The 26,178-nt window shown below is 47.6% G+C and overlaps 2 protein-coding genes across 7 annotated transcripts in view; one reads left to right on the plus strand and one right to left on the minus strand.

The window, feature by feature from the left end:
- Positions 1–9,243, plus strand: part of PAK3 (p21 (RAC1) activated kinase 3) — a 149,644-nt gene extending 140,401 nt beyond the window's left edge. For 4 of the 5 annotated variants that reach the window (XM_076347397.1, XM_076347396.1, XM_076347395.1 and 1 more), the window contains one exon: positions 1,098–5,098. In XM_076347397.1, the coding sequence (XP_076203512.1) occupies positions 1,098–1,187 (90 nt within the window). In that variant the 3' untranslated portion in view covers positions 1,188–5,098. Of the gene's footprint in view, positions 1–1,097; positions 5,099–8,788 lie in introns of those variants that run through there. The other variant, XM_076347398.1, reaches the window with a different exon arrangement.
- Positions 9,244–21,976: 12,733 nt separating this feature from the next.
- The window catches only part of CAPN6 (calpain 6), a 69,293-nt gene continuing 65,091 nt past the window's right edge, over positions 21,977–26,178 (minus strand). For both annotated transcript variants that reach the window (XM_076347400.1, XM_076347402.1), the window contains 2 exons: positions 25,328–25,464; positions 21,977–23,776 (listed from right to left, as the gene is read on the minus strand). In XM_076347400.1, the coding sequence (XP_076203515.1) occupies positions 23,594–23,776; positions 25,328–25,464 (320 nt within the window). In that variant the 3' untranslated portion in view covers positions 21,977–23,593. The remainder of the gene's footprint in view (positions 23,777–25,327; positions 25,465–26,178) is intronic.

A 26,178-nucleotide genomic window follows, 5' to 3' on the forward strand; every position in this document is an offset into this window, starting at 1 on the left:
CCCCCTTCAAGTACTGATAGGCTGCAATAAGGTCTCCCCGAAGCCTTCTCCTCTCCAGGCTGAACAACCCCAACTCTCTCAGCCTTTCCTCATAGGAGAGGTGTTCCATCCCCCTGATCATTTTCGTGGCCCTATTTTGTATTTTGGTAGTATATTCAGTTTTAGACGGTGGCAAAATAACTGAAGTGGAATGACACAGAGATATGACTGGGGAGGAACCCAATGAAATCAGTCACAGCCCAGCGGTCAGAGATTCGGCTGTGGGAAGGAAGGGGCTGTGAGGTGCTCACTGTGAGCATCAGAGGGGCCCCGGCTTGTCCATCCTTCCCCACTCTTAGAGGTTTCTGCCACTGAGCCCCACTTTTAGAGGTTTCTGCCACCGAAACAGGGACGACTGAGCGGGACTTCTCACAGCTCCATTTGCTGCCTGGCACGGTCGAGTAGATAAGAACAGCTACAGGTTTACTGCCAGGTTTTGTGGCAGATAGGGAGTTGCAGCATGTGCCACTTGGCTGTCCCTGCTTTGAAGGTGCCAGCCAGCACTGGAGGGGCAGGGGATGGGATGGTAGACACTGCTCCCGCTGCAACCCAGAGCTGAGTCCATCAGCGCTCTGTCACTTGTCTCCCTGCTCTTGTCTTGGTGCTGAAAACCTGTACCTCAGTGGCCTTCAGAAGAACACATGGGCCTAAATACTACTGGGATAAACATTTCCTAGAGGTATTGGGAGTTCCCTGAGGAATGGCTTATGCCCCTCATATTTTTTGACAACTAAAATAGCCCGTGTCTTTAGAAAACAGGAACCTAAGTAAGTATTTCGAGTTTCCTGAAAGGAACAAGGCCCTGGGACAGCAAGCAGCGTTCCCAGAGCGCTGGCGGGGCAAAAATCCCAGCAAGCTGAAGACACCTTGATAAATGGATTAATAGGATTACGGGCCATGTTTGCCTGCGATAGGAAGGTACTGGACGTGACGCAGGTGCAGGTGGTCCCCTCAGTCCTATTTCTGCGTATTCCTGCTAACCAGAGGAACGCTGCTTGAGCCTGTGAGTAACTGAGTTTGGGAAGTAATGGTTCATTATTTTTTTTTCCTTTGGGCAGCATCCATTTTTAAAATTAGCCAAGCCTCTCTCCAGCCTGACTCCTCTGATCATTGCAGCAAAGGAAGCGATTAAGAACAGCAGCCGCTAGCGCTTCAGGCCGGCTTTCTCCCATGCCAGCTCAGAGCAGAACTGAGAACAAAAACTCTATAAAACCTCAACTCTTGTGCTGCAGGACAGATGGATGGATGAACAAACCAACAGTCACAGTCATGGTGGTAGGAGGGAGACCAACCCAGTCCCTCAAGGAGTAAAAAATTGTCATTTGTCTTCTTCCTGCTTTCTGGCTCCTTAATTTATTTTTAAGATGAAACAGGGCTTAAGACAGAGAGGTAATGACCGAAAATGCTTTGCTGCCTCAGCCATTTCCAAGGTAAAGCAAATTCAGTTGGAAGATTCCCTTCCTTCTCACCCTGTGAATAAGCTGTACATTCACTTTTAAATTGTCAGTTGTTTCTTAAAGACGGAAAGTCCCTTTTATGGTTTTTTTGGTATGGTTTGGAATTGGAGAAAGGTCTCCCTCGTTCGTAAACTCCAGACTGCACTGCCTTTTGAATACAGCCCACTTGCTGGTATTTGCCCAGTCATGTGTACCTCTAGATGAGGAAGAAAGTGAAATTGCATTTACAAGCAAAAAGGAATCAAGAGTGGGGCGGACAAAACATCCTGTTGAGATACAGGCTTTCAACTGTGAATATATAGTGTTTTGGTTCTTGACAATTTGATTTGTATAACTAATTGTAATCTGTTTGCCTGGATGAGAGTCTTACTAAAATGAAAAAGCAGAAAGATCAGACAGTATGCTCAGAAAGGGCTCGTCTGATGCAAAACTGTAAGAGATACGTGAGGTGAGAGCAGGCCCAGCCTCGCCTGGTGCTGAGCCCCAGCAGACCCCTTGCAGAGCACAGACAGCCTCAGCATCCGCAGACCCGGGCTGGAAGAAGGCGCTTGTAGTGGCAAGCGGCAGAGGACCGGCGCTGGGTGCTTGCCTCTTCCTGGGACCGGCCTGATCAACCCATATCAGAGTCAAAGTGGCAGTGGGCTGCTCCCGAGGTGAATCGTAGCCATGCTGTGGAATGTGCAGACTGGTGGGATTAGCCATCTTGAGTCTGTGCAGGAGTAGAGAAGGGCAAAACAGAGCTGAGTGGTGGTGTCACTTCTGAGGATGCCTACTCTCCTGGTCGTCTTACAGCTCCTGGGAAAGGTTAGTAGCGTCTGCGCCACTCTCGGCAGAGGGGGAGGGAGCCGGGCTGCTCCGCAGGCTCGTGTGCGGGTGAGTGTCCTTTTGGGCACGCGAGTTCTGCCATGGAAACTGAGGCCGACAGGAGTGAGTGACGACTTGCGCAGTTTAGATATGCATGAGCCAGTGCAGCAGACAGCTCTGGAAGAAAGCGCGTTAAAACCTGGAGTTCTGCGCTGAGCGAGAGCAAACGTGTGAAGGGGAGAGTGGATTGCAGAAATACTGAGAGGCGTCAAGCCAGCCTGCTTTCTGCTGTTCTGCATACAGCAAGCACTGCTGAATGCAGCTCTGAGTTGCTGGGAGAGAGGGAATCCTGGATGTGACTGGGGCTTGTGCTTGACTAGTCAACTGATTTGTAAGGGAGCAGAACAGTTTAAGTATGCAATTTGTGTTTTATTTATTCATTTCTGAAAGAAAGACGCAATGTGGCTTCACTCAGAGAAAGCATTTGCATGGAGTATTTGTTGCTGTATTTAGTAGTACAACTAGTCAAAGACCTTCAAAACAGCAATTGAAGCAACGCCCCCCCCAGTGAGTGCAAAAAAAAAAAAAAGAAGAGTAAAACACCTTTCTGCTGTAGATCTTCATGTTTAGGCCTGGTCCTGCAAAGGGCTAAGTAGCCTTTAAGGTACTAACCACCTTCATGTTTTGCCGGTAGGAATGAAGGACGCTTGAGCTGTTCTTGAATTAGGCCATTAGCTTGTTTTGGCTTTGGCTTCTTACTTAGTTACAGTCGTTGTGTTGCAACTGTGACTAGTACTGGCAACTAACCTACCCTCGCTCGCTCTGTCCTTCCCAGTGTCTTTGGCTGAGGCAACAGACGGAGGCAGTGCTCATTGAGTTACCGCAGCTGAGTATGAATTAACCTTTCCTGATTTCCTGGGGAGCGCAACAGGTCTGATTTTCAGATGCCCAAATAACAAAAGATTCTGTTTCTTTTGTGAGGTCCCATTTTTCTCTGTCAGCTCAAGCTGTATATCTGGGGGAGAGACTTTCTTGAGAAAGAGAATAATTCGGGCTCGAGATGGGCTGCCCTCAATTTGTAAAGCATTCATCTGAATGAAACATGTTTGTATTCCATGTAAGAAGTGAAGAAACAAGTGACAGTTTCTGTTTCCAGTATAGCTTTTATTTTTTCCTACCCACAAAGGAACAGACAGCCGTCCTTTAAAAGGAAAGCACTTTTTTATGGCACGTGTTTGCTGGACATACAATATAAATACTTATGTTGACAGACTACGCTATTTGATTGGGTTTTTTCCTATTTATTTTCTTTACCTATAAGTATTTCAGCATCTCTACTTCAAAAAAGAACCCACCACCACAACTTCCCGGAAGATAAGGGATATGAAAAATAGGAAAATCAAATGGTAGCATCATTTTTTTTTTTTTTTTTTTTTAATCAGTGTATGCCTCAGCATACAGAATATTGTTGGCACTGGCTTTTTAAAGACAACTGCTGTAATAAGAGGCCTTACTTTTTATTTTATTAAATGCTATATTTATTTTTCTTTGCATCGGCAAATCTAGAGATTTTTCTTCTAAAAAAAAATTCCTGGGAGGCAGACAGGATTCAACAGAAATAATCTCTGCCAGTGGCTGTTTTCAAGATGGACTGTAATTGCCCAGCCGAGACTGCTTCACATGCAGGGAAAGCACCTCTAGCATCTCTGTGGCTCTGTGCTTGAGACAGGCTCTGGCACTAAATTCTCGGTCACTAGATACTGAAAGATGGCAGCTGCATTTATATCCTCCCAACTCTGGTAGGAAATGTGGAAGAGGCATATTAATATATTTAAAAAAAAAAAACCAACAAAAAAACCCCCAGAAAACAGTCCTGAGAGGGGCAAGTCTTGTACATTATTTACAGGCTCACGTAGTATGTTAGGACTGACAAGAGCATTGATCTTGCAGAAAGGAGAGAGATGAATACTGTAAAATCTCTGGAACCATCTCGGGTTTTCTGACTGCTATCCTCAGATTAAGCAATTAGTTATATATATTTTTGGAAGTATTAGAAATAGGCTGTTTCTGTTGCAAAATGCATAGGTAAATAGGTTTCAAACACTTTCATTCCAAGGTTTTAAAAGATTGGTTCATTGTCTTCATTTTTAAATTTGTTAAACGGTAAAAAACCCTATCCAGAGCTTGACTGTGATTCCCATCCCTGCAATGAAGATGTGTGAAAATGACCCGATAGCTCGCTGTGGTTTTAATGTGTTTTGGGACAGAAGCATGACAGCAGTAAAGTCAGGGAAGTTTGAGAAGCACAGAAAAGTTTATTTATTTAAGAAAAAAGAAAAAAAGGAAAAAAATAACCATACCTATGTGAAATTCCATACAGCTCCTGCATGTGCTCCTGGGAGCCTGCACGGGGGTGGATCTTACAGCGCTCTTGGGGTTTGATCACAAACTCGGGCCGGGGTTGCATTCCCACTTCTTGTGTCCAGCGCTTTTGTAAATACGTGTGTGTTTATTCTCCATCTTTGGCTACTGGTTGGCCGACTCGCGCTACACACAAATGAACTCAAGTATTTTTTTTTAGCTGTTTGTGCTGAGTTTCTCTGAGGCCAATGGCTGCACCTTGGCAGGTCTTTCGGTCAGTCTCCCCCCCATGTCCTGCCACTGAAAACGAAGCACATTCCGGTCACCACAAGAAGGGAAGTAAGTACTTGTCTCCTGTCCCCTAGTTGTAGGAAATGTCACCATAGCCTATTGTCTGTATGGCACTTATTTCCAGTATATAGTCGTTGGTGTGGCTACTGAATATTCCTCACACTGAGCGTGTAAATACATGTATTTCTTAGTCCAGTCGTGAGCAAGTCCAGTGAACAGTCAGAGAGCGCTCTGTAACACCTACCGTTAAAGACAGGAGCCAGTGTTCCTTTGCTTGACATCCAGGGCATGCACACTAATGCCAGCTTCGCCTTGCTAAACGTGATCAAGTTAGTGGTTAGATAGAGGTCCACACACCTTCCCGGTGGGCTCTTGTTCATTCATGTGCAGACATGCAGCAACTTAGTGATGGGTGATGGGGCAAGCTGATGAAGACCCATAAATACAAGTGTTCAACTTTTCTCTTTTTTTTTTTTTTTTTTTTTTTGTTTTTTCCCCTCCTCTCCCCTGACCAGGTAAATATCTTCAATTTTAGCCCCCGGTTTTCAGGAAGCAGGCAAAAGAAAACCTTTGTGTTTCAACAGAAACCATCCGAAGTTTCTTTGAGTGTGATTTGCAATTCAGGGGTCTTTAAAACTTCTCATTGCTTGTGTCTGTCCTTGAGCTGACGGGGTAATTTCTTTTTTCTGGCTGAAGCTTGCAGAATCTTGCTTATACATCCTCTCTTTGGATGCGGTTTAGAGCTGATTGCCGTAATCCTAGGCGTGCATCATGCATATAAACCATCACTGGCCTGAGCCTACTAATGGTTGCGTGCACCTTTGGTGACAAGAGCCATCTCAAAAGAAAAAATGGTATTACAGGAAAGAGAAGGAGGGATGCTTACATGCTCTTCATGGGTGCCCTTTGGGTGCCCTTTGGACTGCCATGTGGGTATGAGCCTGCAAACTTTGTTCTTGCTGCCTAGCACTTCTCCCAAGCAAGCACTTGCGTTCTGCTAGAATCTGACCCTGACTGAGGAAACTGGGGGCAATATCATTAAAGTTGATAATACGGAAAATTGCTAATTGTTTTAATAACCTGTGAGCACAGTGGCTTTGCACTGGACAGTTTCCCAGCAGACTGCACATCAGCTTCAGCATCTGTGTGTCAGGTGCCTCCTGCTCTAATTGAGTGGCACCATGTTCACAGCTGCTTGGGGATCACGCTCAGCTTCTGCGAGGCTTGCTAGTAACATTTGCCTTGCCCAGCTTACGTACAAAGCCAAAAGGACTGCGGTTGGGCACAATGGCTTGAGTTGGCAGTCATGATGCAAGTCAGAAGAGCCGCTGGGCATGTGCGCACACACCTTTGAATCACAACTCTCTGATGTTATGGGTTTACGCATGCCAGCCACTGTAACGGGGTCCGACCCTAGGATCCCGCTGATTAATGTAAGGTCCGAGTGAAGGTTTCCAATTCCTCTGTTATTAGTTCTCAGGTGACAGCTTGAGCTGGGTGCCTCCAGAGGGGGACACATACCCAATTCATGCCTCTCAATTATACCTGTACCACGCATCACCTGATCCCCAAGTCCAACCCCGAGTCGAATCACTTAATTCTGGTCTGTAGTCTCTTGATTTCTTACTGGTTTTCACTGTCACTGGGCTGGCCACCTTCTGAAGTTACTTCATGCTCTTGGAATTGTCTCCTTGGTCCTTATCTTCTTCATTCCACTTGTATCTTGTGGGAAAGGACCTGGGGGTGTTGGTCGACAGCCGGCTGAACATGAGCCGGCAGTGTGCCCAGGTGGCCAAGAAGGCCAAGAGCATCCTGGCCTGTATCAGAAAGAGTGTGGCCAGCAGGAGTAGGGAAGTGATCATGCCCCTGTCCTCGGCACTGGTGAGGCCGCACCTCAAACACTGTGTTCAGTTTTGGGCCCCTCACTACAAGAAGGACATTGAGGTGCTGGAGCGTGTCCAGAGAAGGGCAACGAGGCTGGTGAGGGGTCTGGAGAACAAGTCTGATGAGGAGCGGCTGAGGGAACTGGGGTTGTTTAGCCTGGAGAAAAGGAGGCTGAGGGGAGACCTCATCGCTCTCTACAACTCCCTGAAAGGAGGTTGTAGTGAGGTGGGTGTGGGTCTCTTCTCCCAAGTAACAAGCGATAGGACAAGAGGAAATGGCCTCAAGTTGCGCCAGGGGAGGTTTAGATTGGACATGAGGAAAAATTTCTTTACTGAAAGAGTGGTTAAACATTGGAGCAGGCTGCCCAGGGAAGTAGTGGAGTCCCCATCCCTGGAGGTATTTAAAAGACGTGTAGATGTGGTGCTTAGGGACATGGTTTAGGGGTGGACTTGGCAGTGCTAGGTTAACGGTTGGACTTGATAATCTTAAAGGTCTTTTCCAACCTAAACGATTCTATGATTCTATCTGCCGGATTCAGCTAGTTCTGCATTAGCAGCATTAGTTTTATCAAAAAGTTTACTCTCGGTCAACTCTTGCGGCCTAAGGCTTCAACTACTTTAGCTACTAGTGCTAAGCTGCTAATGCTAAATGAGACTATTCAGAGAGAAGAATACAGTTAATCAAATTTCTTCTATAACACTGAGGGAGGAAGCGTATGAACTGAGAACATGAATATTGTTTGTGTGTCACCTCCTCTCTGTCCTCCACTCCTTTCAGGGGCTTGAAACAGAGAAGAGTTCTCCTAAAGAGAGAAATTAAGCAGCGTGTTACCTCTCACAGGTCTTGCTCTTTCCAATCTCTATGCTTGACTGATTTTGTCCCTCTTTCTGTGCCCTCTGTTCTTCCTGTGCTCGGTGGCTGCTAACCCAGACTGTGTAACTGGCTCCGATAAAGTGCTTGAGATCCTCGTTTCTCTGCCGTTTGAACTGCCTGTTTACAGCAGCCTTTTACAGTAAGCTTGGTCTGGAGAGGGAGTTGTCACCTCCATTTTGTGCATAACCTCCAAGAGCCCAGGGCCTGTCATCTGAAGTCCGTGCTTGCATTGAGGGCTCCCAGATGCCTCAGGCTGGTGTGACACTATTGCAAACATAAGGGAATAGTGGCAGGTTGTTGTTTTTAAAGTCAGGTCCTCTTGCTGCCGCATGTTGTGTGTGTCATTTGTGCAGCCCAGCCATAGACTTAGGGATCAGGTGCAGGCGCTGCTGCTACTCCCACTGATGTCAGTGAGAATTTGGTTGTTGGCTTCAATGACAGCAGAACTGGTTGTTCAATAAGTGGGTGCTGATAGTGCCCTGGGTACCAGGGGCCGGAGGTGTCCCTCGGCTGAGTGGGTGAAAGGGAGCTGCCCGTTGTTCTTGTTCTCCATCATGCAAAGCTATCCAGGTCAGAAGTGGGTCAGCGTAGCAAACATGAAGCATGCAAGTCTCATACATCCACGTCTGCTGAGATTTTTAACCTTTGAGCTTAAGGTGCACAAAGGCAATTGCTTTTTGTCACACTGTTCATATTAGTGTTAAGCAATGCTGCTAAATCAGTCTGTAGCACAGCAACAGGGGAAGAAAAGCCTCTCAGCTCTTCAGGTGTGACTCTCATAAGCTGCCGGTATCAAAGGGCTGCACGCACACTGTAGCCTCCAGTGAAGAGAACATCTCCCTCTTGGGCAGAGCCCAAATTCAGTGGGGGGAATAACTGGGAGTTATTCTGGTGCACTGGTGCTGCGTCTGCACTGCAGATGCTGTGCGTACAGACATACGGTTCGGGAAGATCTGCAAAAGAATTCTGCAACTCTTGACTGGATCAGGATGTAACCAATGCTGAACTCCAGTTTAGTCCGAAGCAACCAGTTTACACCTATGCTGGTGTCTGCTAGATTTTTTTTTTTTTTTCTTCAGGGTATCCAGACAACAGTAAACAGAGGAGGAGCCTACATTTTCATTGTTTATCAGAAATGTATCTCATTTTGCTGTACATTCCTTTTTTAGGACGTGTTATCTGTTTAAAAAAAGAAAAAAAGAAAAAATAGAAAAAAGAAAAAGATAAAAACAAAAAACAAATGTGTAGTGAAAAATCTTCTGTAACTTTGGATTAAGAGGTAACTGATCTTTTTAAAAAGATTACTAAGTTATTTACTTTGTAAATGTGCTGATGGCATGGATCCATCTTACTGACCTCAGCATCCTTTTTTTTAAGATTTTGGGTTTTGTTTCCAATATTAAGTTATTTTAAATTGTGGTTGAAGCAATAGAAAATTGAAATATGGATTGTGCATGACTGTGTCTTGAGTGTAAAAATATTGCAGTTTGAAACTTGGACCTAAAGTATTGCAAATAAAAGTTATAAATACCAATGGATTGTGTGACTGCAGTTTTTCCTATAGGATTTGCTGGTGCTGTTTGACAAAATAGTGTCAGGGCTGGCTGAAGATACACCAGCCTCTATCATCTGCAGAGGCAGAAAGACTTCATCTGTATGGCTGCGTGTGCCATTAGCGTATGTCATGAAACAGGACTTAACCTGCCACGAGCCCATTTTACCCTCTGCCACTATCTTGTGTCCGTGAAAGCAGACAGGCGCCCTTCCTACTGCTCCCCAGTTTGCAAAAATCCACAGTGCTGTGATTTTTTTCAGTGATGTGTTGTGTCTCCATTGTTCTGTATTTATAAAAAAACATCACCCCCTCCTGATGAATACGGGGAGTTACACAGACGGTGATTCGCCATGCTTCCTGCCCAGAGATCTTTAAAACTGCTTCTTGAACACGAGTCACTTCAGCTGTTGTACTGCTGCTCACACAAAGCTGTGATAAAATCACCTGGCCACCTGCTCAAAACATAAGTGATGCCGGAGTTAGGGGTATGTGGGCAACCTGGACTCCACTGTATGTACTGAGAGCCCACCATTGCCTGCTGTGCTGTCTCCATAGCCATGGTCCTATCTAGTAATGCTCCATCTCTGAGGGTTTCACTTGTGTGTGCTAACAGTGGAGGAAGGGGGGGGAGTGGGGGCTCCAGCTCCCTGTGGAGGTGAATGTATGCCCCCCCCACTCTGTCGTATCGCAGCCTGGCCTCTGTGCCAGGTCCTGTCTCCGATTCACACATGGTTCAGTGTCCCAGTGTGAGTCCAGCTACTCGCTACCACCAGTCCTGAGCTCTGCTGAGGCTGCCCTACCTCCCGGCCCCCCGCAACTGCCCCCTCCAGCCCAGCCCCAGCGGCTCTCACTGGTGCAGGGTCCGGCACAGGCTGCCCTCCCTGCTCAGCTGCGCTCCCTCGCCTCCAGCACCTCTGGCTCCCACTCAGCTGTTCCTCCTGCGCTGCTGGGAGGATGCGGGTAACCTGAGCAGAGGTGGGAAAGGCGGGACAGCTGCGTTCGCTAAATGCGGGGGGCTCACCAGTCCCACCTGAGGGGAAATCCTGCCAAGGGGGCATGGGCCACGTGCCAGCCAAGGGCTGCACCTTGGCCACAGAAGAGACACATAAAACAGACGTGTGCACACGCATGTGCAGATGGGAAGGCTCCTTATGTAACTGTAGAACCCCCAGTCTCCCTAGCTAGCTTCATGTCTGCTACTCACGTATATATGTACGTCTGCTTCCCCCTCAGGCCGTTATGTAACTAGCAATTTCTATATGTGTATTTTTAAATGTGTGTGTGTACAGACACACACGCAGACAGCCCCTTAGCTATGTAACAGTAGCTCTCTATAGTACATATACATATGTACACAGAGAGCAAAACAAATAAACTCTCTAGTTACCTATATATACTATAGTATACAATGTACGTATTTTATAACTGCATAAAAATACGTATACGCACATACACCCATATATTAAAAAATACATTTATTTTAAATGGCAAGAGCGTGATAATTACGTACTGGTAGCTATACCGTGCATGTGTATGCAATAGGTCTTACACTACTCTAAAGCTAATACTAATAAAAGTAGACCGTGAGAGAAAGCATGTCACATGGTTATAAAAGGGTCTCACAGAGAGACCCTTATGTAACTAACACGCTAGCCCTTTACCTATACAACATATATACATATATTACATATGTCTATGTATTTACAGAGAAAGCGCCTTATGTGACTATATAGCTCACTCTAGCCCTATACATCTATATATGACATACACATACAGTGAGACCTTTATATAACTGAACAAAAGTCTCACGGTCTACCTAGCTATAGTATAACATATATATAATTTTATAAATAGACATACACACACACACACACACACACACACGAGACCCCCCTATACTCCCTCCCTAGTGATCTATTTATATATGCATTTTATACATATACAAATACAGTGATACCCTTAGAACTATATAACACTCTCTTGCTATGTGTATGATATAGTATATACCATAATTTTATAAGTATGTATAATATAGCTATGTATTTCTATATGCGTATATACACATATGTATAGCTATACATATATGTATAGCTATACATAGATCTATTAATATATGCACCTACCTACATATTAATAAAATATACGATATAGTATATAGACAGTGTTACATAGTTATGTGCTCTGTGTATACATAGTATATTTTTATATATAGAATATATACAGAGACTCATGTAATTCTCTGCATTGACATATTTTATGTATTATACGTATATTTATATACACAGAGGCACTTATATAGCTACATAACACACTACATGTTATACATATATAAAAGCAGTTATGTATATAATATATAAAGATTGCTAAAGAAAGCGAGGGAGTGTTATATGGGGGTATGCAAATGTATAAAATATATATATATACACACACACACAAAATATACTGTATATTTATAGATAGCAAGTGTGTTACAGTGCTGTAGACATACATGTACTCTATACTGTATATAGCTGGGGGGGGGGGGGGGGGGTGTGTGCAAGCACACATGCACGAGCACACACACACACTCAACGTAAGCTGGTAGCCAGAGTGTGCTATAGTTATAGAAAGGTCTCCACCTATATATGTGTGTACATGTTATATGGGGGGGTTGTGGGTGTGGGGTGGGTGGGTATATATGAGAGAGAGAGAGAGAGAGAGAGAGAGAGAGAGAGAGAGAGAGAGACCCTGCTATAACCACGGGACACTGCATCTCTCACTAGCCATATACATTCTAGTATGTATATGAATATACATGCCCACTAAAGACAGAGACATAACTAGCTATATATAACACACTCTCTCCCTGGCTATATATATTACTGATTACATAGTTTATATATTTTACGTGTGTGTGTGTGTGTGTGTGTGTGTGTACGCGCGCACACACCTGCGTGCACCCGTGCACATGCACAACCCCCCATATAACTCTCTCAAGCCATAGCCCCTTATGTAACGCTCCCTTCTTAGCCATCTACATATTATATAGTATATATTTTTATATACACAGAGGCCCTTCTATAAACGTTGCACACTATATATATATATATTACATAGTGTATAGTATAATGTATAGTTCTATAAATAATATACTATTTTTTGTGTGTGTGTGTGTGTGTATGGGGGTGTGTGTGTGTGTGCGCACACACATGCATGCACACACAGAGCCCTTCATATAACTCTCTCTAGCCATATATATAAAAACCAAAATATATATTAAAAATAAAAATATTTTAATATATAAAAATATTTCTATATACACACACACATATACACAGCCCCTATATACATAGGGGAGGGGGAGAAAGAGACACCCTTCTATAACTATGTAACTGTCTCCATTTTATACATAAATAGGTTTAGATATGTATATGAAAATATTTTAATATATAGAGATATATATACACAGATAGACAGCCCCTCATACAAATACGTAACTCTCTACTATGTGTATATATATACAAAGACCCTTATAAAACAATCTCTATCCAACCATATATTTTTAATATGTCTCTATATATGTAGATATAGCTCTGTATGTACGTTATATATATTTTTATATATATAGGAAAGAGCGTGTGAGCAACTTACATAACTGCATTACACTTTCTCATTAGCCATGCATTTTTTATATATATATATATATATATATGTATATACAAAGACATATAAAAGAGAGAGAGAGAGAGAGAGAGACCCTTATATAAAGAGACCCTTATATAACTGTATAACATACACTCTAGCTATATTGTTGCCCTGACAATATCCACCCGAGGGTGTTAAGAGAGCCGTCGCTCTCCATAATCTTCGAGTGGTCGTGGAGATCGGGGGACATCCCAGAAGACTGGAAGAAGGCTAATGTCACCCCCCATCTACAAGAAGGGCTCAGAGAAGGATCCAGGAAATGATAGGCCCATCAGACTTACTTCAGTCCCTGGGAAAGTTACGGAACGAATCCTCCTGGGGACTATCACAAGTCAAATGGAGCAGGTGACTGGGAAAAGCCAGCACAGATTCACCAAGGGCAAATTGTGCTTGACAAACCTGATCACCTTCTACGACGAAGTAACCTGCTCGGTTGATGTGGGGCGAGTGGTGGACATTGTCTACCTGGATTTCTCCAAGGCTTTTGATACGGTTTCCCACAGCCTCCTCCTAGAGAAACTGATGTTACGGTCTAGACAAGTGGGCCGTGCGGTGGGTGGGGAACTGGCTGGCAGGCCGCACCCAGAGGGTGGTGGTAAATAGTCCCTTTTCAAACTGGCAATCTGTCACAAGTGGGGCCCCCCAGGGATCGATATTGGGTCCAACGCTGTTTAGTATCTTCGTAAGTGAGCTGGATGATGGGATCAAGTGTACACGGATGAAGTTTGCTGATGATGCCAAACTGAATGGGGAAGTAGACACTTAAGGGAGAGCCACCCTGCAGGAAGACCTGGATAGGATGGAAGAGTGGGCCAACTAGAACCTTATGAAGTTCAACAAGGACAAGTGTAAGGCCTTGCACCTGGGAAAACATAATGCAGGAGTGCAGCACAGGCTGGGATCTACCCGGCTGGGGAGCAGCTCTGTGGAAAGGGACCTGGGGGTCCTGGTGGACAAGCAGCTCAATATGAATGAACAGTGTGCTACTGCGGCAAAGAAAGCCAACAGGGTGCTGGGTTGCATCAACAAGGGCATCACCAGCAGAGAGAAGTCATTATCCCGCTCTACTCAGCGCTTGTCAGGCCACACCTGGAATACTGTATTCAGTTTTGGTCCCCGCTATGCAAAAAAAGATGTGGACAGGCTGGAGAGGGTCCAGAGAAGGGCCACGAAGATGATCAAAGGACTGGGAAGCCGGCCATATGAGGAAAGGCTGAGAGAACTGGGTTTGCTCAGCCTTGAGAAAAGGCTTAGGGGAGACCTCATCACCATATTCAACTATTTACAGGGTGACTACGAAGAAGATGGAGACTCCCTTTTTACAAGGAGTCACATGGAAAAGACGGGGGGTAATGGGTACAAGTTACTCCTGGGGAGATTCCGAGTGGACACAAGAGGAAAATTTTTCACAGTGAGAACAATCAGCCATTGGAATAATCTCCCCGGGGAAGTGGTGGATTCCCCAACGTTGGACACTTTTAAGATCTGGCTGGACAGGGTGCTGGGCCATCTTGTCTAGACCGTGCTTTTGCTAAAAAAGGTTGGACCAGATGATCCTTGAGGCCCCTTCCAACCTGGTATTCTGCGAGTCTATGTATTATAGAATACATACATGTATATGTGTATACACACACACACAAAGACCCTTAAATAATGTTCCCTCTCTCTAGCCATCTATATTATATACTGCCTATTTTTATGTATTTTACATACACAGAGACCCTTCTATAAATATAACACACTCTATCTATACTATACATGTAGACGTTGTCACAGGAGAAGAGTCAGAGACCACCCCAACGGGGGGGGTGGTGAGGTGTGTGTCTGTAGATGTGTTACATACACACGTATATAAAATACACGGCGGGGGCTGGAGAGAAGAGAGTCTCACCGTTACAGAGCGGGCTCCCCTCTCCCCCGAGCCCCGCTGTAACGGCACAGCCCTCTCCCGCCGCCTTCCTGCCACTCACCCCCTCACAGCCGCCGCGCCGGCCGCCGCCCCTTCCCGCCGCGCCGGGCCACACGGGGAAGATGGCGGCCGCCCCACCTCCTGCGAGGGCCGGCGGCGGCGCCGGGAGCGGGCCGCGCGCGCCCCCCAGCGGCGGCGGCCTGGCGCAGCCCCGGCCCCGCCGCCCCGCGCCTCCCGCAGCTCGGGGGCGGCAGCCGGAGCGGGCTGGAGGCCCTCAACGTAACGAGCCTGAAATGAGGAAACGCCTGCATTTACAGCGCGGCGGCGGAGCGGATTGACAGGCAGGCAGTCACACGTGGCCAGAAGGCCCAGCCGCGCGGCGCAGAATTAGCTCCGCAGCCGCCTGTCCTTTGCACGAGGCTTTGGTTCGGTGTGTTCCCTACGAGGCCTCGCACGGCCGGCTGCAAGCTCTGCACCAGCCGGGGCGAGGAGGCATTGCCTACCCACCGTGCGTGAGCACATGGGCACCGACCTCCGCGCAGCACCTGACACCTACCGTCACAGGGTTCCCCCCGAAAGGAGAAGGGATCTGGCCCTGCTTGCCTGCAGAGGTCACGCTCCTGTGGGAGCAGCTCACACCAGCTGAAGACCCAACTCAGCTGCTGGACCTTTTTTCCCAGCACAGCGTTTCCCACGTCCAAGCCATCGCGAGCGTGGTGGTCCTGGGACGGGCAGGAGGAGAAATGCAAAGGTACGTGCTGTGTGGCTCCTAGCACAGCACCTGCCAGGCCACGCCAGGCTTAATGCTGACTCCATCGGAGCAGGAAAGACCTTCAGCCTTCATAACGCATAGCCGGTACGAGCAGTACTGACCTAGCAGTCAGTCGGTTGTTTTCCTCAGAAGTTGCAGGAGATGATAACACAACTCTCACAAATGCTGGCTGGAAGCTACGGCTCTGGCTGCTCACCATTAACATCTGGGACCATCGTCTGCGCCCCAACCAGCAGGTGATGATGCTGCAGGAGTCAGGCTGTCTATCTACCCTGCAGCCATCCTAGAGTGAGAATTTGAAACAGTGAGGATTTAGTTGAGACAAACAGCAAAAACATGGGTGGAGTGGAGCTCTTCTAGCCCCGACAGCACTGCTGTGCGCTGTGCTGAGGAAGGTCAGTCCATTATTCCCCACAGAGGTGACTGGTCTGGTGTGCCAAAGGAGATGAGTAAGTGTCAGCCTAAGCCTAACGGGGGCGGGGGGAGAGTCACAGGTACTCACAGAGCTCATCCTGGTGGAAGGAGGAGGGAAAGGGAATGGGAACACAGCAGTGAGGACAAAAACTGGGCTTCACTAAAATAAATAGCATTTTAAGTAAACAATATAAATAGCACTCTGCCTGAGGCCGAGGGCTGGAGAGCGGGTCTGAATTACACTGTAAAACCTAAAACAGGACTCCTGAGACACTGCTGTTGTGCAGCCAGGGACAGGACGAGTCCCCAGACCTGGGGCTTGGTCTTCCTCAGGGTGAGGGACAGCAAGGAAGGCTACAGGACGAAGGGGACCGTGATGAGCTGGGAACTCATCGGGGGAAAGTAGGGAGCAGTTGTGAAGTAAAAGGCAGGAGGGAGAACTGTTCAGTGAACAGGTGAGATGATACATTTGTCTTCTCGAGCAAGCTGAAAAATGTCATTTGGGGTCATCCCAGAACGATTTCTTTTATCTGAAACCAACTGTTTCATTTCAGAAATTACTGAACACGTTTATTTTTTTGTTAACCTTTTATTTAGGTCACTTCATATTGAAAAGTAAAGAAAGGTTGAAATGAAACATTTTCCAGCTATTTCCCTCTGTTTTAATTTTTGGGGGACAAAACTCTCTGCTGAAGGTGGCCCAAGTGCGTACATGAATGCAGTCCCCCACAAAAAAAAAACCCTTCGTTTTCCTAAAAGTTGTCAAGAATTGTTAAAATTACTGCCCAGCTCTGGTAACATTTGATCTTAAATTCCTGTGTCTGTCTGAAAAGGCAATCCTCTTATCTCAAACATCTCACGTCTACCTCCCCTGCAAGCCAAAAACCCACAGAGCTGGCTTTGCTTTCAGTGCATGGCAAGATGTACAACAGGAGAAAGAGCCTGCAGATCAGTGGGCACTGTCCCCTGCCCAGCCTGGGCTCTCTTGCAGGGAGCAGGCAGCAGTGGAAGCGCCTTTCAACCTGCTCTTGCCTTGGCTTCACCTTGGGATGGGATTGCTCCCATCTCCCATGTGCCTGGGTGGGAGGAGAAGCCAGAAGCCTCCGTAAATCAGCACAGCCAGTCGTGCTCCCAGGTGGGATCAGCTCCTGCTGATGGGCAAATCCTGCCTGCTCCGACTACTTCCAAAAATTAATAAATGCAGAGGTACAAACATTCTGCTTGGTCTCAGCATGCTTGAACCTCCCACAGCTACCAGCACTGGACTGCGATACCCTCGGGGCAATGCTGAGAGAGCAACAGAGCTCCATTTCCAGCCTGGCCAGCACTGGTGTTCAAGGGCCCCCTGTCCCCATACCACAGGGACAAACTGTGGGAATGTCTTGAGCTGACATAAGTATCAAGGCCTAAAAATCATCACCTTTATACGCTCCACCCTGACTTCCCTCTTTGTCAGGCTGTACATGACAAAGATTTGCTGGTCAAGCTCCCTCTGCCCCGCTGACGCTGGGGACGACCCTTACACAGATGCTGAGGTGGGGTGGCGGTGCTGGGAGCTGGAGGCCAGGGCTGCGCGGCTCAAAGGAAACAGCCAAGGGACCCCCGCTCCAGCTAGGAGGCGAGGTGGCTTTGTGCCCTTGATGAGCTCAGGCAAGCTCTCGGATCAGGCAAATACTGGGGCAGGGAGGCATAAGCCTCCGGTCTCCTGCCGGCTGCCTCAGTTCGCAGAAGGGAAAGCAGCCTGGCCGTGCTGGGTGCTATCTCTGAGAGGAACCTTCTTCAGGCTAAATGCTGACCCAAATCAATCAGCTGGCCAAGCCGACCCCTCCTTACTGCACCCATCTCATACAGAACAGCCCCTGGAGAAAAGTCTGTCTGAAAAGGGGGTGATACGACATGACCTGTTCTGCTTTGCTTCAGCGTGCTCTCCTGCATGCCTTGCTGCCCTACGAGTTGCAGTGCGGGGCTTTAACCATGCTGGAATGCCAGCATGGTGCTCTCCACCCGTATGGTGAAGGTGTGCCAACGGGCTGCAGTCACCCCTCATGCCACACTGGTGGCAAGCTACCAGAAGCAACTACCATGGTATAGAATAGTGTGTGAGGAAAAGCGAGGCAAACAGGTCTTAGTGCAGGGCTAGGACAGCCCAGACTGAGTTGCAGTTCGCCGTGTAGCTTGCCCGAGCTCTGGTCTGTATGAAAAAGTTCATGCTTTTTTTTAAAAAATTGCAGTTTACAAACATATCTGAGAGTAAGCAACTCTGAAGCTATGAGTTTACAGAGAAGAATTACACTTGCCTGTGGGGCTGTCAAGTGCATGTACTTCATATCTGACAAATGCTCTGTGTGCAAAATGGCTTGAGCCCAAGCTGTTTTTAAAAAGAGCTGGATTTATGTACTTGGTCCATGCAACTAAGCTGATGGCAGTATAATATCATTCATGGCCTTACATTCCTTCTCCAACATGCCAGAGAAAGCATTTTCCTACCACAGCAACGATCCTTTTGGAGCCCTGAGGAGACATCAAAACCTTTTGTGAAAACATGAACGCTACTGAGGGCCATTTTGTAAATTATAAAAATTGCACAAAATGGCTGAAGAGGTTATGAGGTACACAGAAATCCAAACTTCCTGGCTGTACAAAAGACAGATTAGTCATCCTTTAGCTTCACTTTCAAGACCAGAATTTGCAACCATGTAAAATCCATTTCGAAGAGGTCTAACACAGTGAGCCTCTTACACTGCCAAAATCACTGCACAGCTTGACAACACAGAAATCATAGAATCATTAAGGTTGGAAAAGATCATCGAGTCCAACCGTCAACCCCACACCACCATGCCCACTAAACCATGTCCCTAAGCACCTCATCTACACGTCTTTTAAATACCTCCAGGGATGGGGACTCCACCACTTCCCTGGGCAGCCTGTTCCAATGTTTAACCACTCTTTAAGTAAAGAAATTTTTCCTCATGTACAATCTAAACCTCCCCTGGTGCAACTTGAGGCCATTTCCTCTTGTCCTATTGCTTGTTACTTGGGAGAAGAGACCGACCCCACCTCGCTACAACCTCCTTTCAGGGAGTTGTAGAGAGCGATGAGGTCTCCCCTCAGCCTCCTTTTCTCCAGGCTAAACAACCCCAGTTCCCTCAGCCGCTCCTCATCAGACTTGTTCTCCAGACCCCTCACCAGCCTCGTTGCCCTTCTCTGGACACGCTCCAGCACCTCAACGTCCTTCTTGTCGTGAGGGGCCCAAAACTGAACACAGTGTTTGAGGTGCGGCCTCACCAGGGCCGAGTACAGGGGCACGATCACTTCCCTACTCCTGCTGGCCACACTATTTCTGACACGAGCCAGGATGCCATTGGCCTTCTTGGCCGCCTGGGCACACTGCCGGCTCATGTTCAGCCGGCTGTCGACCAACACCCCCAGGTCCTTTTCCGCCGAGCAGCTTTCCAGCCACTCTTCCCCAAGCCTGTAGCGCTGCATGGGGTTGTTGTGGCCGAAGTGCAGGACCCGGCACTTGGCCTTGTTGAATCTCATACAGTTGGCCTGGGCCCATCCATCCAGCCTGTCCAGGTCCCTCTGCAGAGCCTTCCTACCCTCGAGCAGATCAACACTCCCGCCCAACTTGGTGTCGTCTGCAAACTGACTGAGGGTGCACTCGATCCCCTCATCCAGATCATTGATAAAGATACTGAACAAGACCGGCCCCAAAACTGAGCCCTGGGGAACACCGCTCGTGACCGGCCGCCAACTGCATTTAACTCCATTCACCACAACTCTCTGGGCCCGGCCATCCAGCCAGTTTTTTTACCCAAAGAGTACACCCATCCAAGCCGTGAGCCACCAGCTTCTCTAGGAGAATGCTGTGGGAGACAGTGTCAAAGGCCTTACTGAAGTCCAGGTAGACCACATCCCCAGCCTTTCCCTCATCCACTAGGCGGGTCACCTGGTCATAGAAGGAGATTGGGTTGGTCAAGCAGGACCTGCCTCTCATGAACCCGTGCTGGCTGGGCCTGATGCCCTGGTTGTCCCGCACATGCCCTGTGAGCGCCCTCAAGACGAACCGCTCCATAACCTTCCCCGGCACCGAGGCCAGGCTGACAGGCCTGTAGGTCCCCGGATCGTCCTTCCGGCCCTTTTTGTAGATGGGCGTCACATTGGCAAGCCTCCAGTCATCCGGGACCTCCCCCGTTAACCAGGACTGCTGATAAATGATGGACAGTGGCTTGGTGAGCTCCTCCACCAGCTCCCTCAGCACTCTCGGGTGGATCCCATCCGGCCCCATAGACTTGTGAGCATCCAGGTGGCGTAGCAGGTTGCTGACTGCTTCCTCTTGGATTATGGGGGGTTCATCCTGCTCGCCGTCCCTGTCTTCCAGCTCGGGGGGCCGAGTACCCTGAGGGTAACTGGTCTAGCCTGTTAAAGACTGAGGCGAAGAAGGCATTAAGTACCTCAGCCTTTTCCTCATCCTCGGTGACAATGTTCCCCCCACCCCGCATCCAATAAAGGATGGAGATTCTCCTTGGCTCTCTTCTTGTCATTAATATATTTGTAAAAACATTTTTTGTTGTCTCTAATGACAGCGGCCAGATTGCGTTCTAGCTGGGCTTTTGCCTTTCTCATTTCCTCTCTGCATGACCTAACGAGATCCCTGTACTCTTCTGGAGTTGCCTGCCCCTCCTTCCACAAGTGGTAAACTCTCCTTTTTTTCCCTGAGTCCCAGCAATGGCTCCCCGTTCAGCCGGCCGGTCGTCTTCCCCGCCCGTTCTTCTTACAGTGTACAGGGACAGCCTGCTCCTGCGCCTTTAAGACTTCCTTCTTGAAGATCATCCAGCCTTCCTGGACCCCTTTGCCCTTCAGGACTGTCTCCCAAGGGACTCTCTCAACCAGCGTCCTGAACAGGCCAAAGTCTGACCTCCGGAAGTCCATGGTTGCGGTTTTGCTGGCCCCCCTCCTTACTTCACCAAGAATCGAGAATTCTATCATTTCATGGTCGCTAAGCCCAAGACGGCCTCCGACCACCACATCTCCCACCAGTCCTTCTCTGTTTGTAAACAGCAGGTCGAGCGAGGCACCTCCCCTGGTAGGCTCACTTACCAGCTGTGTCAGGAAGTTGTCTTCCACACGCTCCAGGAACCTCCTAGACTGCTTCCTCTCTGCTGTGTTGTATTTCCAGCAGACGTCTGGGAAGTTGAAGTCCCCCACGAGAACAAGGGCTAGCGATTGAGAGACTTCTGCCAGCTGCTTGCAGAATGCTTCATCCGCCTCTTCATCCTGGTTGGGTGGTCTATAACAGACTCCCAGCAGGATATCTGCCTTGGCCTTCCCTCTCATCCTTACCCATAAACACTCGACCGTATCATCATCACAATCGTTGAGCTCTAGACAATCAAAACACTCCCAAACATACAGGGCCACCCCACCACCTCTCCTTCCTCGCCTGTCCCTTCTGAAGAGTCTATAGCCATCCATTGCAGCACTCCAATCATGAGAGTCACCCCACCATGTTTCTGTGATGGCGACTAAGTCATATCTCTCCCGCTGCACAATGGCTTCCAGCTCCTCCTGCTTGCCGCCCATGCTGCATGCATTGGTGTAGATGCACTTGAGCTGGGCTATCGATTTCGTCCCCAGCATCGGCATGCCACCCCTAGGCTCATCACTAGTGAGCCTGGTTTTATCCTCTTCCCCCTTCAAACCTAGTTTAAAGCCCTCTCGATGAGCCCCACCAATTCATGAGCGAGAATCCTTTTCCCCCCTGTGAGATAGCTGGACTCCATCTGTCGCCAGCAGGCCCGGTGCCGTGTAAACCTCCCCGTGATCAAAAAAAGCCAAAATTCCTCCGATGGCACCAGCCCCTGAGCCACGTGTTGATCAGGTGTGTTTTCCTGCTCCTTTCAGTATCCTTCCCTGCCACTGTAGGGATTGAGGAAAACACTACCTGTGCTCCTGATCCTTCAACCAGTTGCCCCAGTGCCCTGAAGTCCCTTTTGATCGCTTCTGGACTTCTCTCTGCAACCTCATCACTGCCAGCCTGTATAACCAGCAGCGGGTAGTAGTCAGAAGGCCGTACCAGACCAGGGAGTTTCCTAGTAATATCTCTGACCCGGCCCCCAGGAAGGCAGCAGACTTCCCTGTGGGATGGGTCCAGTCGGCATATTGGGCCCTCTGTTCCCCTCAGAAGGGAATTGCCTATGACAATTACCCTCCTTTTTTTCTTAGCAGCGGCAGTCATAATGCGTGGGGCTGACTGCCTCACCCTAGGCGACCCCCTGGATGGACCTTCGTCTAGCAGCCATCTAAATGTCTGCTATGAGGAAACCCTGCCGTCGGGCTATATGCAAAAGTTAAAAGAAAGTTTGTACTGGAACCCTGCTTTGAAGGAAATATGAAATGATACCTGTCCTCCATTATACCCAAGTTAAATGTCATCAAAGACGTCAGCTCTGTCAGCAATAAACCAATGCAAAATTTCGAGAGTGAAACCTGATACCTGCCAGGGCACAGCATCTTTGTTTTACAAACCCATCCTTGCCATGAGCTAATTTTGTCCACTTTCAGTCTGGTGCTACCCATCACATCTAATGAACCAAAAGGAGTGTTATTCCATTTTTAGCCTCATGTGGATTAAACAAAGCCTCCTTAGCAAGGAAGCTCCCATTACTGAATTTGTTCTCTGAGCAAAACCACAGCTGAGTTGCGAGGTGCCCTTCTCTTGGCCAGAGATATCAACTTGTGAGTCATCAGCTTGAGGTGGAGAATAGAAAAATAAGAAAGTCAATCTGAGAGCCTTTGTGCGGGCAAAGCTCTTATTTGCTGTGGTGTTCAAATAGGCACTGCAAGACCTGCCCTTCCATTTTAATGTTGCCCTAGTACACCTGGTCTTAAGGCTATGACCTATGACTGAACTCCTTGAGTAATGACATTTTCGCCAAGGAACAGAAACATCTGATCTGCAGCAGTAACAATGAAATTCATCAAGAATTTTATATGCCTATATGCGGAAAAAAATTCCAATCAAAGATTAAAAAAATCCCCCTCCCAAATACAGCCTGGCAGTGAACAAGGACTGAGCCACGCGAATACACCTTGTGCTTGCCACCCCACCAGCCTGCTGGTACGTGACCATGGAGATGCAGCTGTTCCTGCCTGCATCCAGTCCCACTGCTGGGAACCGATGACGATGTGCCGAGAACCTGTGAGAAGAGTCACGTGTGCTTCCAGCTTATGTGCCGAGACCTCCTGAAAGATGCTGCTGGGGAAGATGGTCACATCCTAATGAGCTTATCTGCTAACGTTTAGTTTGGCCCCTCTTCTACTGTATTTGCTGTATCATGAACATATATATGTATAAATACGTATTTTTCCCTCTTTAAAAGCCTCTCTCCCTGTTATCCATGATAATGTGGAGAGTTAGAGGGCTTTTTCCTTTTAAAGCGATTATGATTATGTGCAACCTTTGCTCCCGAGTCATTTGCACAGAAAGCACAGACAAGCCCCCCTGCTGCGAGGTGACAGCTCTGTCTGGCTCTGCGGGGCTTTGGTATTCATAGCTCCACGAGGTCATCGCTGGAAAAAACCTTGACGGTGATGTGACCTGGCATGTCGGCTGCTTCTCGCCTGCCTCTCCCTCGGAGCTGCAGAGTCTGCTGTTCTCTGGGGTCACTGGGTGAAGCTGCCAGCACTGCCTGTCCGAGGAACTGGTCACACAGGATGTTGCTGTTCCAGACCTAGAGACAAGGGAACAGAAATAAAGCCAGCTGAAGCAGTGCTTCTCTCACACTCCACCTGAAAGGGTTGTGCTGGAGGAGGGTCACCCCCATTAACCCCTTGAAAAAGCAGTGAGGAGGGGGCGTACATCTAAATTTAGCTAATTGCCTAGAAAGCATGTGGGAGATTCTGGATTTGCATGCTCATTTACATACACTATGCAAATAAGGAGCTAAATGCAGCTTTTTGCTTTCTAGGTCACAGCCTGCCTAGAAGAGGAATAAAAATTGCCTGTTTGAGCTCATCAGCAGTAAAAACCTACATGCAATCAGCCAGTCTGTGCCACTCTGCCTGCTTGTGCTCACCTCTGCAACGTCTTCAGTGCTTTTCCTCTGACCGTGTTAGAGCTAGGTCCACACCGCTAGAGCAAGGGACAGCAGTAGTTTTGGAGTCCTTGGACACGTCCTTTATCACTACTCAGGGTGGGGTTGGGCATATAGCAAGCAGCAACTGAAATGGTGTTAATAGTGGGTTTTGCTGCCAATCTCACATGCCAGTCTTTGTTTGGTCTGTGAAGTTCATTAGCATCTAACGTTCAGTTATCCTGGCAAAGTCAAAGTGTTTGAGCTGCATACTGTAGAGAGATGGGGTGAGGTCCCACGTGTAAATCAGATCTTTTCTAAGGATTAGGCAATCCTACACATGCCAAGAACACAGACCATGTGCCATCAGCTATTGTATCAGTTCCCTCTAATCCATAACTACAGTCTGTGGTTTGGGGGATAACACCGCTATCATCCTCCTTCTAGTTATAATATTTGTAGAATATACCTGTTAGTTCAGAGGAGTACTGTGGCACAGGAGTACTATGCACCAGTACTGCATTAGGCAGTGAAAAGTCAGAAATGTATCTCTTCTTGCAACACAGTGCTATAAAGCTATTTCAATTTCTGGCACTTATATGCCACAGTGAATTGATTCACAGATTTATTGTAAGATCTCCCTCCGCTGATGAAGAAGACATAGTCCTTAATATGTGTCTAATACTAAACAACTGTGTGTATCAAACTGAAATGCCATTCCACCCTCCCAAAGTTTTCCTGGACTGCCTCATCTAAATACCAAGCTCTGTTTCTCCAGCTAGTGCTGAGCTAAACAGTGTGGTCTAGTTCCCACAGGACTAGAATTGAAGGTAACAAACTTCTAAAAAGCCTTAGCTTTGGTTTTATTGCAAACACTGACTCTGGACAACTCTTGGCTTTTCTTTGTCTCTGTTTCATCAGATGCCAAATGAGGCAAAAGGTAATTCTGTAAATTCCTTCAAAGCCTTGGAATGAAATACGCCTTCTAATCCCTAAGTGTCATCAGTTGCTGTTTTATGGAAGAGATCTAGACTAGAGAATCAGTAGAACAGCTGAATAGCTCCAGGCTGTTCAGGGGGAGCAGAGGTTCTCACACTTCTATCCTGGGTATCAGTCACATGGAGGAAGAGTTAGCACATGTCAAGCCCAGCGATGCTGTCGTGCTCCCCTACCCGCCTTGAGCAGCCCACCCTGCGTGGCTTATCTCACCTGGATGATGATAGGACTGTCGATGTTCTTTCTGTAGAAAACCACTTGTGTGTCGAAGATGGCATTGGTCGTATCGTGTTGCACAGGGGAGCGCATGTTTTGGTTCTCACACTTGATAAGCACATAGGGATCTGCTCCTAAAACACAATCAGCAGCACAGTTCTTAGGACACAGAATGGGAGCTGAGACCTGCCCAGAAACCCAGCAGAAGCAATCCCCTCCTGTGCCTGGCAGCACTACTGCTACTGAGCGCAGGAACAGGGCACCAGAGCACGTCACATCCGCTGCTAGCTGCCCATCACCAGCAGAGGTGAAATACCTCATTCTGGTAACAACTGGATGCTCAGAGCTGGAAACGAAGCACCATTTGCTGTGAAACCAGCTCACTCCTAGACTGGGACTGTGATCTCTCCACATTCCCTTCCTGTGCATCCTCCTGGCTCATCTAACAGAAAGTCTTCAAAGTGACACTCTAAGCTCCCCAACACTGCTCTATATGTGAGAGCCAAAATGCATCTGTGCATATGCAGTCTGATATGTAGTTCTGGGCGCCTGGGCCAAAATGGAAGGTAAAGCCTGTTCATCATCCACAATTCCTATGGAGGGCAAGGACAGGAACCACACAGAACTGCTTTTAGATCACTGAATGCACATCTCAGTGCCCACCTTTAGACTGCCTAGCTTGAAAGTGCTGTCTACTGTATTCTGATATGAGTATTAGTGTCAGGAGGTAGTTTTCAAGAAGCAGTTTCTCTTCCAGAAAGTAAAATATTGTCAAAATGCAAAAACATTTTGTAGGAGTGCACTGGTTTCAACCAAGTTTTCTGTAGGAAACTGTCAAAGCAAATCCT

The sequence above is a fragment of the Aptenodytes patagonicus genome, chromosome 9, assembly GCF_965638725.1.
Source record: "Aptenodytes patagonicus chromosome 9, bAptPat1.pri.cur, whole genome shotgun sequence".
Classification (NCBI taxonomy): Eukaryota; Metazoa; Chordata; class Aves; order Sphenisciformes; family Spheniscidae; genus Aptenodytes; species Aptenodytes patagonicus.